This window comes from Trichosurus vulpecula, chromosome 2, assembly GCF_011100635.1.
Source record: "Trichosurus vulpecula isolate mTriVul1 chromosome 2, mTriVul1.pri, whole genome shotgun sequence".
In the NCBI taxonomy this organism is placed as follows: Eukaryota; Metazoa; Chordata; class Mammalia; order Diprotodontia; family Phalangeridae; genus Trichosurus; species Trichosurus vulpecula.
In genome coordinates this window covers 336,336,974-336,358,374 of record NC_050574.1, presented here as the reverse complement: position 1 = coordinate 336,358,374, position 21,401 = coordinate 336,336,974, and the positions used below count along the sequence as shown (strand labels likewise).

The 21,401-nt window shown below is 35.6% G+C and overlaps 1 protein-coding gene across 1 annotated transcript in view; it reads left to right on the top strand.

Annotated features, from left to right (window-relative positions):
- The window catches only part of IQCB1 (IQ motif containing B1), a 64,410-nt gene that overhangs the window by 3,735 nt on the left and 39,274 nt on the right, over positions 1–21,401 (top strand). Inside the window, 8 exon segments of the mRNA XM_036745437.1 lie at positions 856–969; positions 1,341–1,422; positions 1,424–1,501; positions 6,834–6,963; positions 11,367–11,460; positions 16,697–16,796; positions 18,650–18,822; positions 21,262–21,368. Of these exon segments, the coding sequence (XP_036601332.1) occupies positions 870–969; positions 1,341–1,422; positions 1,424–1,501; positions 6,834–6,963; positions 11,367–11,460; positions 16,697–16,796; positions 18,650–18,822; positions 21,262–21,368 (864 nt within the window). The 5' untranslated portion in view covers positions 856–869.

Below are 21,401 nucleotides of genomic sequence, written 5' to 3'. Positions count from 1 at the left end.
TTTCCCACGTTTGTTACATTCATAAAGCTTCTTCTCTGTATGAATTCTCTGATGATAAAAGATGTTCTATGTGTGGGGCTCTTCCACATTTCCAGAGATTAAGTGATATAGGCAATATGGGAGATTGGAAGTCTGAAGACTTTATACAGAAAAACAAGGTGAACATGCTGTGTCCCTCTTTTGGTCTTAATTATAGTTGTATCTGCTCTGAACTTGGCCAGTGGAACCATATGCAATACCTACTAAGCCATGTAATGACCACTGCCCAAACCTGGCCAAATGAACTATCTTATTCTTAACAACTAAGATGCTGAACTCTTCACTGGGCAGCTCTGGTTGCCCATCAACCAATTAGGGAGCCCTTGAACAATTACACGTAACCCATATATCACTCTCTAGTGCACATAACTAAGGGTAGGTAAATAAAAAAGAAGTTGACTGTAATGCTGAAAGTTTGACATATGTATGTTTTCTAATTCGCAGGGACTTAATGGGGGAGTCCCCTTACTAATGGAAACTTGAACTCTAGTTAGTTAGTCTTTATCACCTTTAATAAAGCTCTTTTTGCTACTATGTCATGGTTCTTGTCCAGGTACTTAAACAATTTCAAACCTATAGGCAGGTGACACCTTTGGTCATAGAGATAATAGAACTAAAAGGTGACAGAGCTCTGACTCCAGATCTGGTACTTTTTCTATAATGCTAGTCTACATAAGGATTTTTGAATTTTTAACTCTTGATGTTACAAATATGAAATGTTTTTAAACACCTATTATCCCTATTTAAAATGTTTTGATAATATAGTGTGATCTGTCTCTTAACTGACCTATATTATATACCTGTTTTTATTAAAAGATAACCAATGGGAAATGGAATCAATCATTGTGGATCCAAGGATATTGTCTCTAGCTGCTGAGGTTACAGAAAGCCCTGAACAGAATGTTCCTGTTATACTGTTGAAATTAAAAGGTAAGGGAACTTTTTTGTGGTCATTTTACAACATATATTTGAATAGTGAAACCATAGGATCAGCTTCCAAAGTTATTTTAGAAAGTTATATTCTAGTCATCTGATTCTGAATTGTAGATGTATAGCTTATACTGACAGTTGTTCCAGAGCATATTTGCATTTTCTTTCCAGTAAATACAAGGTACCAAACTATATATTTTTCTTTGAACCCTTATAATCTAGTCCTATAAAAACAGAGTTAAATATTGAATATCTTTGAACAAGTCATGATGCTTTCCAGTATATTTAACAGTTATTATTAAAAATTTTTTAAAAGCTATGGTAATTGTGGTGGAAATAACTAAATATAGCTTTGTTTCCTTTTGCCTCAGAAATTTTAAACAGTGCACCTTTGGGAAGCTTAGAATTAAAGAAGATTAAGCAGGACATATATTGCTATGACCTCATTCAATATCCTATTGGTCCTTAGAAAAGATGTCACCAAAATCCAAGGCAGTTGGATGACTATTTCCCAACTTGCACAGATATTAAGGTAAGGATGAAGAAATGAATTGAAAGTTCTTACTCTTCTTATTGCCCTTTTCATTCCAGAAACTCTATTATGTTCTTAAAAGAAAAACTTCATTAGCTGGTGTGTTGCAGAATGGGTTATTTGTACTGTGATTTTCCTTGTTTTCTCCTGGAAACTCATAAATGAATGAAAGAGTAGTGATTTAGACATGTAAATCAATATTGCTTATAAAAATTGTAGGAAATCAGAGATCTAGCTCCCCTCCATCCCAACCAAAATAGGATGAAATGTTGCATAAATAACTTCCTATCCTAACTCCAGCATTCTATTATCTTTCTTACTAAGTGGAAGATTTACGTAATAGGGAGTGTCAGAAATGTCAGTTTCTAGTACTTTCATTTTGGTCAAGTGCCAGCTAGGAGAGGGCTAGATTTTTTTGTTTATTTTATTGGGAGGGTTTGGAAAGCTGTAGCAATAAACCCATTTGTTAAAAGAGGCTGACAATTTATTTGTACAATGTCAAAAGAGGCCTACTGAAGCCCAAGGAGTTTATTGTATTTACTTTTCTTTGTTTTCATGAGCTGACTTATACTAGAAAAGGAATTACATGTCTTAAGTGCATGTAGGTCTTCATTATTTAAATGTAACTCTAAAGTAATGAGACTGATTTTCTCCTCCCCCACTTTTTTTTAAAGTAAACATCATAATTCATATATCCATATCAATGTTGTCCATTAAAGTAGTCACTTTGGAAGGCAATACATTTGTACTAATAGTGTCATTGCTAGCAACATCTTTAGAAATACTCTATAGGAGTTCCCTTTTGGGCGTGGTGGCTTTTTCTTAAAACAAATTTTTTGAGTATCTGCTATATGTAAAGTACAGTGCTAGGCAAGATGGAGCATAAAGTAAAAATAAGCTTTGGTTCAGGACCAGATGGAACATTTTTCATATTATTTAGCTTGAATAGGTACCATATTTTCTAATCTTGTTTTCAAATGGCATTTGGCTGTTTGCAGAAATAAAATCTACCCTTAAAAATAAAAGATTTACTACCATTAAGATTTATTTAGAAGAATGAGATATAGGTATTTGAGCACTGTTAACATCATTAGAGTGAACATATAGCCTAAGAGGACAAGACTCATTTGAATGTTTATGTTTTTTATGTTTGTTTAAAATAAAATCAGACTCATGGGCACACCTTGTATGAGAAACAAGTTCATTTGCATGGAAGAGAGAAGCATTATGTCAGGTAGGAAGGAGACTGGGAGGAGAAATCTGTTGGATTTTTTTTTTTTTTGGTGAGGAGAGGCAAGGGTTGAATATGAAAAAGGAATTGATCTTTCTAAAATAATAAAAAAATAGTATTTTACCAACAGCCTGTGGTCAACCACATCACAACCACCAGAAAACCTATCAGAAAGATATTGGCTTCTTTTTAAAAATATCCTTCCAGAATTAGTTTGGTCTGTGGGGCTTTTTTCCTCCCCCCAATTTTACTCTTTCTGTTATAATGAGGTATAGCTGTTTTATGCGGGGAAATCCCCAGCACTTTTGATGTTCTTGGTTAACAAATACTTTCCCCCTTGCATATGATAAAGCATATTTCTAGAATTCTCTAGACCACCTTTGTTCCAAAAAAAAATACAAGAATTGTGTTTTACCACCCATCACCCATCTTTATTCTAAGCCCTTTAAAATTTGCCTTTTCCAAATTTAGGATGCATGTCATACTATGTCTGACTTTCTTCTCTTCTGTCACAAACTTTATGAGGGAATGCTTGTGACTGTATACATTTAAGACAATAGGTTTTATGGCTGGCACTTTCATTGAATTTTTGTTTATGAACTTTTGTCCTGTGAACATCTGGGTGTCTTAGATGCTATTTCTTTCTTTACTGGAGTTATGGTCTGTTGTATCTAGCTTGGTGGATGTATGTAGGTATATTGTTAATGTATTTTTGCTTAATAGGAAGATCTTTTCCATCCATTAATAGGCCCACGTGTCCTGCTTAAATCACATGGAAGCCTAAGTCACATGGGCCTGGGTCACCAGGGTTGTGATGCTCTCTGACACTGAAGAAGTGTATATATACTGTGAGGTTAGCATTTTGCTTTGGGGCTCACTCATGGAAAGAGTGTTCGTGTGATGTAGCCAGATGAGATTGGCTTTGAAAAACCCAGATGTTGGTGCTTCTCTCCCTGGTAACTATGTATTTATTGCTTTTGGTCAGACAGTTGGAAGCCCTGTCTGTTGGTCTTTGCTGTTTATATTTGCTTTGTTTATATAATTTCTACTTGTAATTTCTGTTTATATTTTCTTTGAAGTTCAGGGTGCTGACTTTTCCCCTGAGCTAAAGGAATTGTGTGTGTGTGTGTGTGTGTATGATTAAAATAAGATTGTTGACACCTTTTAAGTTGCTTTCCTTTAGAAAAGCAGATCAAAGAATGTGCTAGTAGCTCTCCAGTGTGCTGGTGTTATTAGTCTAACATACCTACAGCAGCTGCAGGTAGCATTGTTGTTAACAGTAGGCAGTTGCCATCTTTCTCCATCCTTTTTGGTTTAAAGTCTTCTTGATTAGATCTGTAAGACATCCAGAAAATATATTCTTGCCAGCTTTTGGTAGCTGTATTCAATTTCTAACCTGGAGTTTGTAATTTCTGTATTTTAAGTCATGGTCTAGAAATCCAAACCCCATTCTCAGGTACCACCTTAGCCTAAGCAAATTTCACATCCCAAAGTAATTTTCTCTTCTGCATGGTTCTTGGTCTTCAAAATACAGCACTGAGAATAACAAAACCAGTTGCCCCATCATCTTTGTTTTATTTGTCTAAGACTTCATAATCATTTGGCAATAATACTTCTTAGGTACCTGGAGGGCAGGAGCTCTTTTGTTTTTGTCTTTGGATTTTGAGTGTCCAGAAGAGGACACTGAGACCTACTTCAGAAAATAGTGGGTTATTTTTCATTGGAGGTCTTTTGGCATCTATCTTACCTTCTCCAGCAGATTGCCCTCTCTATTTATCTCCTTCTCTGTCCCTTAAAGTCTCTCCCTGTTTTTTGGCTGCTTGCCTGCTCACTACAAATACTCCCATGTCTTTCCTACCCTCAAAAAATCCTGCCCTGGATCTGTCCATCCCTGCTAGCTATCATGCTATATCTCTTCTCCCTTTTCTGGCTAACCTACTTTTGAAAGCTGTTTACTATATGTGCTTCCACTTACTTTATTCTCACTCCCTTCTTAAACTCTTTGCAGTTTGGCTTCCAACCTCATTATTCAACTGAAACTACTCCTTACAGAGTTGCCAGTGATCTCTTAATTTGCAAATCTAATAACCTTTTTTTCATTCAAATTTCTCAACCTCTCTGCATCCTTTGACACTCTCAGTTGCCCTCTTCTTGATAACTTTTTCTCTTTAGGTTTTTGTGACATTACTCTCTTGATTTTCCTGCTACCTGTCTGACTGCTTCTTCTCAGTTTTCATCTCCGTATCTTCATCTGGGTCTTGTCCACTAACCCTGGGTATTCCCCAGTGCCCTATCCTAGTTCTTCTTCTCCCTCCATACTATTTAACTTGGTGATCTCACCACCTCTTAGGGTTTGAATTATCGTTTCTGTTCTGATGATTCTCAGATTTATTTGTCCAGCATCTTCGACTCTCCATTGGATATTTTGAATTAGATGTCTTGTAGCCATCTTAAACTCAATATATCCAAAATTAAACCCTTACCTTCCCAAAAAACCCTCCGTTTTCCTTACTTCCTTGTTACTGTAGAGGGCATCGCCATCCTTCCATTCACCCAGGCTCACAACGTAGGTGTCTTCCTCAGCTTTTCATTCTTAATGCCCCTTATCCTCTGTTGCCAAGGCTTGTCTATTTTACCTTTGTAACATCTCTCTCATGTACTCTCTTTTCTTTTCTGACACTTCTCCCACCTTGGTGCAGGCCCTCATCACCTCACCTTGGCTGTTACAATAGATAACCTCTGACTGTTCTCCCTGCCTCATGTCTCTCCCTACTCCATTCTATCCTTCACCCGCCTATCATATCGATCTTCCTAAAACTTAAGTCTGATCATGTCCCCACCACCATTCAGTAAGTTCCAGTGGTCCCTGTTACCTCCAGGATCAAATGTAAAATCCACTGTTTGGATTTTAAAGCCATTCATAACTTGGCCCCTTCCAACCTTTTCAGTCTTCTTAACCTTACTCCTCCCCTCCTCTTTCATCCCGCCCCCTACAAAGTATGCTCTGATTTAGTGATGGTGCCTTCCTTGCTGTTTCTTTAATTAGACACCCTTTCTTCAGACTTGGAACATTTTCACTTTCTGTCCTCTGTGCCCAAAACTCTCTCCCTCCTCATCTCTGCCTTCTGGACTTCCTAGCTTCATTCAGGTCTCAGCTAAAGTCTTACCTTCTGCAATTCTTGGTTCTCTTTAATCTTGGTGTCTTCCTTCTATAGATGATTTCTAGTTATCATTTGTGTGTGTGTGTTTGTGAGTGTGAGTGTGTGTGTATCTCTTATACATAATTGTTTGCATGTTGTCTCTCCAATTAAACTGTGAGCTTCTTTAGAGGAAGGACAGTCTTTTGCCTTTCTGTGTATCCCAGTGTTTAGCACAGTGCCTGGCACATAGTAGACACTTAAGAAATGCTTGTTGACTCACTGAAACTAGAAGACTACTGGTTGGGAATGTTCTAGAATGTATTTATGGTCAGATGTGCATTGGACTAAATTCTTCCCTTATCACAAATACAAATATATAAGGAATAATATTTTTAAGTGTATTAACACAGAACTCTTTTATTTTATGTTGTTTCCCCTTCAGACAAATGCAGGAATGAAAGCAGAAATTTTGGAGGTGTAAGCTCTATGGAAACATCAGTAGCCTAGATGGAATTAGAACTCTTATTTTCCTGATTTCCCTTTGAGTTTAACTTCTTTGTATTTTTCAGATACTAATTTTTTTTGAGAAGAATTAATGGACACAGATATCACATATGATGTATTTCCATTTTTGAGTGACTAAATGCTTCTCTTGGGTGTTCCTTCAAGTCAGCTAAACCTCACATAATTGCTAGGTGCTCAGGACACCTAAGTGCTAGATTTAACTATTGGTGTGATCTATAGCTTGTTTATTTTTCTTAAGTTAGTTTACTTTTTCTGAAAGTTACCAATCTAATTTTGGAGGAAGAGCCCTTTGTTTATCAGGCAGTTGTGATAGAAAAAGGATGCTAAGGAATTGTGGCTAAAAAGGTTCAGTATTTATGATAGTTTTAATGTTCAACTAACATTTGTAATAATAAGTGCAAACCAAATTACACACAAAACCATGTTCTTGTTTTAGCCAGTGCTGCGTGGGCTTGGAACCAACAGAAGATGCAGAAGAGTTTTACAACAAATTGCTTCCTTCAGCTGCAGAAAATTTCCTTGTGTTAGGGAGGCGATTGCAAAAATATTACATCAGTGCAGTTGAGGTATGTGCATACTTTCAGCCCTCTGAAGACATTTCTGCTGTCTAAGAAAGAATATTATTTTTTCAGTAGATATTTGATGGAAAATAAGAATAAAAAATAAAGTGGCAATTTGTAACTTTTTTTTTTGATGCAGCCAAAATGAAGAAGATGGGAAAAGATGACCTAAACTTGAAAGTTGCAAAATTATGGTTGGAATGGGATAAAAAGGAAACTATAACTGTATTTTAAGGATGCCTTCTCCCACTCGTCTTGATAACTGTCCAAAGAAATATTTGTTTCCAGTGTCTCCAACTCAGGACATAATCTCTTCTGGAAACATAGGAGGGAAGATTTGGATTTCTAAATCCAGTACTTTTAATAGCCCCCTCTAGGGATAAAGAATAAAAATAAGGTTTTTCTCTGTCTGCTAAATTGCAAGAAGAAAACTGGAAGTCATATAATCTCTCTGTACTTCACTGTCCTCTATGCCTTATAAACTTGTGTTAAAGTCTTAACATTTTCAAAACATAAATGTTTAGTATCTTATTTTCAAGTAAAAATAAATAATTACATTATTCATATTTGTAAAATGATTCTTTTAACAGCATTTTGGTATAAATTATTGCCATATAGACTTAGTCATAAAAGCTTAATGGGTATATAGAACTAGCCAGAGGATCATTGAGACTTCCTTGATCATGTATAAAAGGAATGAAACAGCAACAGCAGAGAAATTGAGCAAGTGAATTCTTGTCTTCTGACTACCAAGAAAGTTTAGAAGTTTCCAAAGTCTTCTTTTTCTTTGGAAATCAGTTAGTGAGAAAAATGCAGAGAGATCTTTTTGTAGACTTAAATAGCAAACTTACACGATGGGATGGCCTCCTCTTGGGAGGTTTTTTTAAATTTTTTAACATTTTTATTTAAAATTTTGAGTTCCAAATTCTATCCCTCTCTTTCCTCTCCTCTCCCTAAGGCAGTAAGCAGGTATGTGTTATATATGTGCGATTATATAAAACATTTCCATATTAGTCATTTTACACAAGAAAACTTGAAGAAAAAAAGTGAAAGAAAGAGTGAAAAATAGCATGCTTCAATCTGTATCCAGTCACTATCAGTTCTTTCTCTGGAGGCACACAGTATGCTTCATCATTAGTTCTTTGGGATTGTCTTGGATCATTGTGTTGCTGAGAATAGCTAAGTCATTCACAGTTCTTCATTGTACAGTGTTGCTATTACTGTGTACAATGTTCTTCTGGTTTTGCTCACTTCACTTTGCATCAGCTCATGGAACTCTTTCCAGGTTTTTCTGGAATCATCTCGCTTGTCATTTGTTATAGCACAGTAATAGATGGGCATCCCTTTGATTTCCAATTCTTAGCCACCACAAAAAGCACTACTTTAAATATTTTTGTATAAATAGGTCCTTTTCTCTTTTTTTGGATTTCTTTGGGATATAGACCTAGCAGTGGTATTTTTGGATCAAAGGTATGCCCAGTTTTATAACCCTTTGGGTGTAGTTCCAAATTGCTCTCCAGGATGGTTGGATTCATTCACAACTCCACCACCTGTGCATTAGTGTCCCAATTTTCCCACATCTCCAGCATTTATCATTTTCCTTTCTGTCATAGTAAATAATCTGATAGGTGTGAGGTGGTACCTCAGAGTTGTTTTAATTTGTGTTTATATGAGCAATAGTGATTTAGAGCATCTTTTTATATGACTATAGATAGCTTTGATTTCTTTGTTTGAAAACTTCCCATTCATATCCTTTGACCATCTATCAATTGGGGAATAACTTATATTTTATAAATTTGACTCAGTTCTCTATATATTTGAGAAATGAGGTCTTTATCAGAGATATTTGTTGCAAAATTTTTCCTCAGTTTTCTGTTTTCCATATAATTTTGGTTGCACTGGTTTTGTTGGTACAAAAACTTTTTAATTTCATGTAATCTAAATTATCTACTTTACATTTTGTAATGCTCTCTATGTCTTCTTGGATACTAAATTCTTCTCTATCCATAAATCTGACAAATAAACTAGTCCATGCTCTCTTAATTTGCTTATGGTATCACCCTTTATGTGTAAATTATCTACCCATTTTGACTTTATCTTGGTATACGGTATGAGATATTGGTCTATACCTAGTTTCTGCCATACTGTTTTCCAGTTTTCCCAGCAGTGTTTGTCAAATAATGAGTTTTTGTTTCAGAAGCTTAGATCTTTGAGTTTATCATATACTAGATTACTGTGTCATTTACTATAATGTAATTTGTAGCTAATCTGTTCATTTGGGAGTTTTTAAGGAACTTAAGGATGAGATAGAGGAAGTGTTACCTAAACTTTGATTATAGATGGCCACTGTACAGACATACTTCATCTTATTGTGCTTTGCTTTATTTTGCTTTGAAGATAATTGCTTTTTTCCCCCACAAATTGAAGGTTTGTGGCAACTCTGCATTGAGCAAGTCCGTTAGTGATATTTTTCCAACAGTATGTGCTCACATCATGTCCCTGTACCACATTTTGGTAATTCTCACAATATTTCAAACATTTTCATTATTATTTTATTTGTTATGATGATCTGCAATCAGTGATCTTTGATGCTACTATTGTAATTGTTTTGGGGTACCACAAACCAAGCCCATATAAGATGGGGAACTTAATAAATGTTGTGGTGTTCTGATTGCTCTGCTGACTTTTCCCCAGTCTCTCTCCCTCTCCTCAGGCCTCCCTATTCCCTGAGACACAACAGTATTGAAGTTTGGCCAATTAATAACTACAGCAAGTGTTCAAGTGAAAGGAAGAATCAATCAGTGGGCCAAACATCATTGTTGTCTTATTGTAAGAAATTGCCATAGCCACCCTAACCTTAAGCAGCCACCACCCTGATCAATCTATAGCCATCGGTATTGAGACAGGACACTCCACTAGCAAAAAGAGTATGACTCGATGAAGACTAAGATGATTTTAAACATTTTTTAGCAAGAAAGTATTATTTTATTAAGGTCTGTACATTTTTTTGACATACTTTTGCACACTAATAGACCACAGTATAGTGTAAACATCACTTTTATATGCACTGGGAAACAAAAAAATGTGTGCGACTTGCTTTATTGTGGTCTGGAACCAAACCTGAAGAATCTCTGAGGTATGCCTGTATTGGAGTTTTGTAGCAACCAGAATTAGTAAAGGGCATTGAGTTTATAACAAGTGATGATTACTTGAAAGAACTAAAGAAGAGAAGTCTAATAAGCCTAAAGAAGAGAACATACTGGGGGGACATAGCTTCAAGTATTATAAGGGCTATCATGTGGAAGAGGAATAAATTAGATTTATTCTGCATATCTCTAGATGTCAGACTTAAGAACAATTGGTAGAAGCAGAGACACAAATTTAAGATTCGATACAAAGAAAAACTTGCAAATACATAGAGAACTATGCAAAAATAGAAAAACCTTTTTCTTGTATAGTGTTGCTTCCCCCTCATTGGAGATCTTCAAGCAAAGTTTAGATGACCATTTATTGAGGATATTGTAAATGGGACTTTTACTGGGGTATGGGTTGGATTGGATAGGCTTATAGGTCTCTTTCAACTCTTATAAGCTCTGATTTCTGTGATCTTCTCAGTTCTCTTGTCTTTAAGGACAACATAATATAAAAAGTGTCATTTCCTTATCTGGTATAGCAGAAAGATCCAGAGATTTGGAGTCACAGAACCTGGGTTCAAATAGCTACTGTTGTCTCTTTGCCTCTGAAATTCTGTGTTTCTTTGAACAGCAGATTTTCAGTATCATCCTTATCTAGAAAAAGAATTCCAGAGGGTACCTTATTAATCAAAAACCAGTGAATCTCACTTACAGGAACATATTTCCAGGCTCTGTTGTAGGGGTTTGGCAAGTGCTGTAAGAGTGGAAAACAGCTACTTTGCAGAGAGTATTGTAGAAGGGGTTCTGGTCTGGATGCAGGTTGGACTAAATAATTAAGAGGTAATGTGGAGCAGTGGAAAGAATACTGACTCGGGTTAGGACTTGAGTCTAAATCTCACTTACTGCCTGTGTGACCTTGGGCAAGTCTCTTAATATCTCTGAGGGGATTGGCCCTTCCAACTTTACAGCTATTAAGATTTATGTTCCTATTTAATACTTTCAAATTTTGAGATTCTGTGATTCTGAAACCTTCTATTTTTCTGGCATTAGGAGGTTTTCACATCATTTTCATGTACATTATCTCTTTATCCTCTTAGCTACTACATGCTGGGTAGGTGGAATTAGCCCTATTTTAGTGAAAGAAGAAGCTAAGGCTCAAAAGTTTGGTTGCTTAAAGTCACATAGCTAGTAAATGGAATAGCTTGGAATAGAACTTACGTTCTCTGATTCCCAGGTAGAGCTATATTAAAGTTGCTATGTTTTCTTTACGTTAAGGATGAAGAAAAAGATGAATTCTTGTTGCATTTCCAGAGTGTGATAGACTCTCTTTGCTGGCTACTAGGAGGGCATATTAACCTCACTAAATATGGTAAGAGAAAATTAGGCAGGTAAGTACAAAGTAAAATAATAATTACATGGTCATTATAGATTTTAATGCCATTATTAGGAATCCAGATATTGTTTTTTTAATATACATATATATATACACACACGTATGTGTATTTTTTTTCTATAACTTAACAGATGCTTAGTAAAACAGCCTTGAAATAACATTACCAAGAGAAATATGTCAGTGTGGATTACTCTAGTGTTAAATTTTTATTTATAGAATGAATATGTTATGTTGGTTGGAGATGGTACCAAAATGAAATTTTCTTGTGTCTACATTTAGTCTGCCACTAAGCATTTATTAAGTGCTTACTGTGTGCCAAGTATTGTCCTAAGCACAAAAACAGCCCCTACCCTCAAGGAGTTAATGTTTAATCATCCAGTATTCTTAGAAATGATTATAGGTGGTTGTCTCAACTTCAGAAATTGGCTTGTCTTTCCTTTATAATTCTTTGATTCTGGCAGGCAAAGCATTGATGTTGGGACTAAGACATAAAAAGAGCTAGTAATAGTTGAATAGTAATATAAAATAGACCAACATAGAAGATCTAAGGTAGGGAGATTTAGACAGAATTTAAAAGTAGAAGTTTGTCTTTGGTGCCCTTATCTCCCTTTCTACTTGCACCAGTCCTTATAAACACAAAGTACCCTCTAGCTGCCCAAAATCTCCAGTGTAGTGTGACTTAGGTTGACCCTCCACATAAAATGTTTTCTGCTTAGAAATTTCCCTTTTCTCCTCTACTTACAATGTAAGTAATCTTGGATAAGTGTTTTGGAGAAATTTATTTGTTTAATTCACAATAAAATATGAATGATAAATAGCTAGTAAGTGCTGATTGGATTGGAATAGCTGCCTTAACCCTCCTATTTGCATTTTAATTTTAAGAGAGGAACTGTTTACTTGGTTCCCTAATTGGTGAAATTTTAGACATTATGGGAGAAAAAACACATAGTCTGAAAAGTTTGAAAAGGAAAAATATAATAACTGACATTTACATAGCACTTTAGTTTTCAACAGAATTTTACATATATTATCTCATTTGAGCTACATAACTACCATATGAGGGTTTTATTATCCCTTTTTTACAGATGAGAAAGCTTAGGGTGGAAACAAGATTATTTGTATATTTCTAGTCCTGTTGCCTACCTAAGGGAAGGGGATAGGGCTACTTGAAAATGACTTCTTCCCAATCAAAATTTCAGTTCCGTTAGTGCCATATTATCTCATTGAAGTGCTAGTAGATAAATAGTTTTCCTACTAGAGGCCAAATAACTGATATTGTCTTTCTATTCCCTTGGTTCCATTCTGTGCCCCCCACCACCAAAAAAAAGGTCTACCAAGTATATTTACATTTTAAAAGAGGCTTATTAAACCAAATGAATCTTTAATCCATGATTTGGGAGAGTTGTTTGGGGTCTGGGATCCTTTCTATTATCTATTAAAATAACTTGCTAAAGTTGCCTTCTAGAGGTAAGTCATGTCCTTGAGGAAGAAATGGAAAGCGTTTTCCTTTGGAAGAAGTAACTGTTTTCTTTGCATCATTGTTACAGCTAACGTCTCCATCCCAACCTTCCACTTTCCTCCTCACAGTGCTCTTCAGACGACCCCAGGTCTTCTGGGCCCATCTTCTAAAGCACCTCTGTTCCCTTTCCAGATTCAGCTCCTACCCTTTTCCTGGGTTATTTTGACTTCAGGTCTCTGCTTTCCAAGATGTAGACTGGGGTCTGGACCTTTGTTGTAAGAAAGGAAATTTGAAAGAGACTTTATGCAGAAATACAGGGTGAACTTAACTGATTGGTAACTGCATTCTGAATTTGGCCAACAACTATCAGCCATCTACCTTGGCAAGTAGCAACTACTTGAACCCAAGTTGACTCCAATTATCTGAGGACTGCTTGGTGGTGAATAGAACTCATTGTTATATACCCACATATAGTCTGGCTATAAAGGATTTACCCAAATGGCACTTGTAAGTCTCTATCCATGTTGAGCTGGTGACACTAGAAAGTTCAGAAAGAAAGGCTGCCATTCCATAGGATCTCTACTGGGGCTTCTCATGCTGTTGCCACCATTTTGGGATTCTTACTGACCTCTTGCTCCCATGATTTGAATCTAGGGTCTCCATGTCCTACAGCCTCCCCTGTGAATGCTTCCCTAGCAGAAGTGTCTTCAATGCCAAGCTTACCTAAGGCGAAGTGAACTCTGACAAAGAAGGGTATATTCCCAGTGTCTAGCAGTGCCTGGCACATGGTAGGCACCTAATAAATACTTTTTGATTGATTAGGAGATGGCGTGTGATCAAAAGATCTGGACTCAGCTTTCATTTTTTATTATTCATATAGTCTAGTAAAAAACAATACTACCCAGATAATATTAGCAATTTGGTGACAGTACCAATCAAATTACTAAAGAGATACTTTATGTGTAATCAGACAAAATAACAAAAATAAAAAGTAAATAATATTAAAGAATATTTTTTTTTGTTAATGTAGAAAGGGGAGCAAGAGGTTTGGTACTGGTTTTGAATAAAAAATAGAAAAGTGGATTGGTGGAACAGGCTAGATAAACTTGACCTAGAAACAAATGTGCACTGAAGTCTGATTAGCATTTTATACATTGTACCACAAAAACAGTGCTCATTAATTATAAAAAAGCATCACATGAAAAATTAGAGAATGGAAGATACCTTTCATAATTACATATAGTTGAAAAATTTATAACCAGACCAGTATAGAAATGAAGATAGATAATTTCATTGAATAAAATGCGGCCAGATTCCGAAGAAAATATAAAGAGATGGGGGGGGATCTTTCATTCAATTTTGAAAGTCTGATATTGAGATTATAGAGAGTTGATACAGTCTGTAAGATTATGAACTATTTCAAAGTAGACTAGTGATGAGAAGATACAAGAAATCCTAATTGTCAATAGTACTTGAAAAAAATGTTTAGAATGTCAACAAGAATATGGGCAGCTTGGTGGCACAGTGGATAAAGTGCCTGACATGAAGTCAGGAAGACTTATCTTCCTGAGTTCAAATCCAACCTCAGACACTGGCTGTGTGACCCTGGGCAAGTCACTAACCCTATTTGTTTCAGTTTCCTCATCTGTAAAATGAGCTGGAGAGGAAATGGCAAACTACTCCAGTATATTTGCCAAGAAAACCCCAAATGGGATCCAAAGAGTCAAACATGACTGAAACAACTAAACAACAACAATAATCAGAGAAATGCTCATTAAAACAATCCTTTGACTCACCTCCTGCCCATCAAAGTAGCAGAGATTCTTAGAGGGGCTATGGGCACACAGATGTACCAGTTAATTATTTGGTTTAGCTGTCAATTGCTTCATCCATTCTGGAAAACAATTTGAAATTATACAAGAAAAACAAATATTTTGGTACCCTTAGACCCAGAGAAGAGTCCCACTCCCATAACTAGAAAAAAATGTCCACAGAACCATGGGAAATGGTGGAACAAATTTTGATATAGGTGTAATACAATATTACTACACTCTATGTAATGGAAAATACAAAGAATTCAGAGAAACATTAGAAGACTCATAATGAAGTGACTTAGAGTGAAAGAAACCAAGCCAAAGAAACAGTATATACATACAATCTCTATAACCCTATAAAGACAACATGGAGAGGCAACAAAACCAATCAATTGCAGTAGTCAGTATCCTCAGTACCATAATGCCATACTATCAAAGTTAAAGGTATTTTGCACCTTTTTCTAACAATAAACTAACTTTTGGAATGAACTTTTTAAGAATTTTGTTTGGTGTTTGTTGGGTAGTCAATAATTCTTCAAAACAAAATATCAAATTTTAAAAAATTAAATATATATACTAAAATAATATTAACAATTGTACCAGCAACAACACAGTAAATTTCCAGATAGAGTAATAGATAATAAACACTCAGGGAATTAATAAAAATTAAATGTGCAAAAATGGCACAAATGGAATTAAAGTAGGGCACAACTAAAGAATTTTGGAATGAAATAATGAAAGTTTGGACATAGCATAGTAAATATAAAAACATCAATAGAAGCTGCTAAAAACAAAATATAATGGAAGATAAAATAAGTGAAGACAATTCAATTCAGGAAAATCTCAGAAGATTTCAACTGCAAAAGGGCTGGATAACAATTTCAGTAAAAGTAATGGAATTGAAAGACTAATTAAGAAGGAACCTCAGATTCATCAGGGTTTCTGGAAAAATAAATAGAATCTGAAGCCAGACATGGTGATCCATGTAGATAGTCTCAGCTGCTGGACAGGCTGAAACTAGTGGGTCACCTAAATTCTGAGTTTCAGGTTTAAAACCAATCAGATATCTACACTTAGTTTAGCATGAATATATTTATATGGACGTTTTCCTTGTTATAAGAGTGGGATGTTTCTGAATGTTAATAACTTCCTTGGGTTATAGTTCTAGTAATGGAATCTCTGGGCCTAAGAAAGAAAGTATTCATACCCCAAGAAGGTGAAAATAAAAATTCAACTTACATTCTATTAACAAGATTTAAAATTGCAACAAAGAAAAAAGCCTTCAAATCCGTCAGAAGAAAAAAAAATACCTCACTTACCAAAAGAGAGCCACTGAATCCCATAATAGTTTTATAATAACAATTAATGACAGAAGCAAAAATAACCTATACATAAAACTTTGAAACAGGCATGCTTCAACCTCAGAATCATTTTCCCAGGAAATCCAAGACTTTTTAAAAAAAAAAATATTATGAACTAGAAAATCAAACACAAATATTTCCATATATGAAGAAGATCAGAAAAAGGATTGCAAATAAAACTCTAAATCTATTACATGTGGCTGTTAAAATGATTTGTATTTATGATTATTGAAACTGTTGGCCTTTAGAAACTTTATCTTAGAACAGGCCCGCGCAACTTGTAAACTTCGGGTGATAAATAAGTTAGACTAGAGACAGAGTGATGATGGTTGGTTGCCACAGGACACATGACAAACAAGAGAGTGTTCTGTGGCAACCCTACATTTTTTGTAACCTACTTGAAATCCCTTTGGTGGGCCATAAGCAGCACGTATGTTGTGCAGGCCTATTATAGAGTATAAAGAGCAGGAAGTACTCTATTTTGACACTGATAAAGTTCTAATGCTGAGGTCTCACCTGAAGTTTGATATTTTCCTTCTCATTATTCACTTCTTTGATTTTTCCTTCTATTTCTACAGTACTACAAAGTGATCATTTTTTACATTTGTTGCTAACTGATAATGTTGAAACAGGATCTGCAGTCATGACTGTACTACAGAACATCTTACAAGTCAAAAGGTGACTTGGTTTGCATAATTTTTTTTTCTGAAGTAAGATGTATTTAATTTATATCAATTCTTGGGAAGCAAACTATTTTATATTCTCTGTGCCTGACACTTGAGAAATAATAACAATATTTGTCATAGAAAAAAATAAAAAGGCAAAATCATAGGGTGCTGAAAACAATATGCAAATGGAGCTCTTTTTTCTTTTAGAGCCCGGAAGTTCCGTAACTTAGTACTTCCCAAAACAGTTCAGAACAGTAGGTGCCCTTTTTCTCTCCCTACTATGTGGAGGATGCTCCGGAGGACTGTGTAAAATCCTGCATTATATGGTCCATTTAGTAAATATTAATTGAGCACGTGAAGTGCTCAACAAAATAGTACTAGTTACTGTGGAAGAATACAGAGGAAAAGAGGGCTCAGTCAGTTTGGTGGGTTGGTTGCAATTTAGTTGGAGACACTGAGCATATAAACATCAAGAAACTAACAAACAATTGCAAAGTGACATTTGAACACACATCGTGGAGTGAAGCCATTTAGACCCTTAGAGGTTATGATGATACCATGTGTATCACTTCTAATGGGGCATCAAGTAAAAGAGAAATCAAATTGTGGTGGAATTAGTCAGTGAAAATATTTTGGGGCAGTAAATTTTCAAACTGGATCATGAATGAAGTTATGAGCTTGAATTGAAGAGGGCCTCCTAATCAGAAAGAGAAAAGCTTTAGAAACTGGAAGACTTGGTGATTGGCCTAATCAGACGATTATCCCATAGTACTAGATTGCAAAAGATTAGGGATGGAGTGGGTGGGAAAAAGTGGTAATGGTTGTTTTAAATAGTCATACCATTGCCATGTCTATCAGGTTTGTTAAAGTTTTATATAGTCATTATCTGTACAGTTCATTTGGCAATTAATTGTGTGCCTTCTCAGGGGCACAATTTTCTCTCCCCCCCACCCTTCACTTTCGCATTCTCTTCTATCTCTTCCCCCAATCCCCTGGTCACTCAGACCCCATAGGGCAGCTGGTCAGGAAGAGACATTGGTCTTGGAAGAGATGAGAAACACCTCTTTAATAGTTTCAGTGAGATGAAGAACCACCAGGGCTTAGCATCAGCCTAGGGCCTTCTGGAGCTTACCATCTGCCATGCCTCTTTGCCCTTTAAACCCCTAAGCACTGTCATGCAACCTACTGATGTACCCTAAGGACTCCTGGGTCTTTCCATCAACGTTGTCACTGAATCCTTAGGACTTTAATCCACTCTATAGCTGAACTTTTATATGTTGTCTCCCCTAATTAGGGTGTGAGTTCTTGAAATTAGGGACTCTTCGTTTTTTTCTATTTGTATACCCTGTGGATTTAGCACAATGATAAATGCTTAATAAATGTTCATTTATTAACAGTGCTCTGTAACATTTTCCTCTATCCAAGACAATGTCACAAGATAATGCACAATTAATTATCTAGATGAACTATATAGATAATAACTGTAGGGCTTAAACATGTTTGATTAACATGGTAACAGTATAACTTGAATTGAGATGTCACAACGCAGTAAATAATTGCCAAATATTGTATCATCATTTAAATTTTTTCTTGTCTCCACCTAAATCAAAATCTCCTTGAAGGGGTAGACCTATATATATAGATATAGATATATTTTATCATTAGCAGTGCCTAACATAGTACTTTGCACATAGCAGTCAAAATACTTGTTGATAGGAGTTGATGTATCTCAGGACTGATAATCTTCATTGAATCAAACCACTGTTTTGTGGTTAGTTATCAGAGAAGTAGAACTTTTGTGAAATTAATTTTAACGTGTGCTTCAGCTGCTAATGTTCTTTGGGTTTCTTTTTGTTTTATTAGTGAAAACTTGCTCACAATAAAAGAAAAAGCCCTTCACTCAATTTTAGACGAACTTATTTTTAAGCTTTCATCTTCAACTAGTCTTGTCATTGGAAGTATTGCTATAAAACTGTTGCTGTTGATGGCCAAATCCCAACCAGAAATTGTGATGCTGCTAAGAAGTCGGTATACAGGTAATGTATACAATACTTTTTTGGTCTTGAGATAGGTAAAATAAAAGCATTTTAGTGATGGCGACTTGAATGGAAGTGCAGCTATTATGAAGAAAGAAAAAATTGAAGTGTATCAGTAAAATACTATTTTTGTCCTAACAGATGGCCTGCCTCTAGTGTTTTGCTGACATTATGGTGACAAATTATCCATATCATTATTTTCTTAAAAATGAGCCTAGAGTAATGTTAGAGGGCTGGCCTTGGAGTCAAGAAGATCCTTTTGGGTTTAAATCCTGCTTCTAATACACTCTAGATTAGTAATCCTGGGTCAGTCACTGAACCACATAGTGTTCCAATCAAATCCTTAAGACTTTAAGTTGCAGAGGAGTTGCAAGTTTGTTTTAGTAGAGGAAGTTTTTATGCCAGGATTTCTCTAGACAAATGAAATCACAAGTTGAGGTGCAGAGGGAAATTTTACTGGTATCTGATTTTGTGCTGTTGATACAACAGATAGATAAGGAGAATAACTGAGGTGTAGTTGAGCTTTTCATAATACTTTTATTCTTTCATCAAGTAGCCTTCATCTTTCTTTGCCAATCTGTTCCCTTCCCTCTCCTTTCCCCCCACCTCGGGGCACTGGGGGTGGGGGTGTAGCCGAGAGGAACAACTCTGAAATAACACACTAGATCAAGAAGCTAAGAGGAAAGGTTGAGAGAGTTTTTCTTTGCTTTTCCCCTTGGCCTTTTGACTTTTTCATTTGCCGCTTGTGACTGGTTATCAGTCCTGTTTCTTCTCCAATTTGCACAAATGAGAATAATATATTTAATCCAGTAAATTCTGTTACTTAATATTCTCAAAAATAGGGAGCTGGGGTTAATTATGCATTCTTAGGTAAAGCATAAATGTTCTTTTTCACTATTTTAAAAAAGAATTTTATTAATGTCTCTTGTTTTTATATCCCAAATCTTATCTCTTCCTTCACTTCTCTCCAGAAAGGCATCCCTTGTTACAAAGAATAAAGGAGAGGAAAAAAACAATTTAGTAAAATTAACCAACACAGTAACCAAAACTGATAATATATACTATTAAACCATAGATTTTGAAGGAATTGGAATACAGCATTTGTATTAGAATCCAAATATACTGAATATAATTTATCTTTAATGTGACTTCTGAGTCACTTAAGGAGCCTGGCACTAGAGTCGTTATTACGAACATCATTTAGCTTTGGATACCACAGAAATGGGGGCAGCTTGGTGGCACAGTAGACAGAGTGGTGCCAAGTCTGAAGTCAGGAAGACCTGAATTTCAAATTTGACCTCAGACACTAGCTGTGTGACCCTGGACAAATTACTTAACCCTGTTTGCCTCAGTTTCCTTATCTGTAAAATGAACCAGAGAAGGAAATGGCAAACCACTCTAATATCTTTGCTAAGAAAACCCCCCAAAAAGGGGGTCACAAAGAGTAGGACACAACTGAAAACTAAACAATTACAACTACAGGTGTGAGGTTTCTATAGGTCAGTGGGGATAGCTAGAATTTTTGGTTATAATGCTGGGGAGAAAATGCTTGTTTACTGTATGATTAAAAGTTCTCAAACTACAAAATGTAAATTGCTTAATGGAACTTATTATACTAGAATCTGACCATAATAATTTTTCTTGCTTTTTCTAACTAGTATCTGAGTAACATTAGTTGTATATCCCACCCAGGATTTTTGGAATAATTATCAATGTTGAGGACTTGTCCAACAAAGAGATTCTGAGGCTTAGGAAAGATTGTCTAGGTCAAAGGAAATGATACCAACATTAGGAAACTTGGCTTTACCAACTCTGCATGCTACAATACTAGAAAGCTACATTATCTTTTTCATCTATGAAAAATACTAACATGCATTGGGAATGTGTACTGAATACCTTATGCCTTATCTCTATTTTACTTCTTAGAGATGGAATTAGAGAATTTACATGGGTACTTTTCTCAGTTGAGAAAACGGAGTTATAGTCAATATTACAGTATCTCTTACCTACAATTTTAGATGTTGTCAAGGATCCTGTGGATTTGCTAAAAACCGCATAGGAGAATAACATCTTGACTTAACTTAGACCCTTCCTTTAGTACTAACTATATGTTAGTCACTCAGTACATTCTTCTTATTTCTGTGTGTCCTCAAGCAGAGAGACATATACCTGTTCGTCTGTAACTTTACCTAGTGGTTTCTCCTGTATTTGAGTTCACTGATAGACTGTATGGTAACCCTCAAGTCATTTATCTTGGCTTTTTATCAGGATAAGGATAGAAAAAATCTGGACACTTTAATTTTGACACTGAGAAAGGGAAAATACATAATGGGTTTTTAAAAAAATTTAAAACTCATAATTTTTATTATAAATGCCTTTCTGACAATTAGCTGAACAATCTGTTTTAATCTCAGAATGCCTTTGAAAATTAATTTCTAGGACTTAAAAGTATGCTAAATAAGCAGTGGTCTGGGAAAGAAATCGACCAAGAACTTAAACAGCTTCTCAGTCTGTTGTCTTCTGAAGTCTACCAGGAAGAAGATCAGGTATTGAATAATTAACACAATATGTTTGTTAAT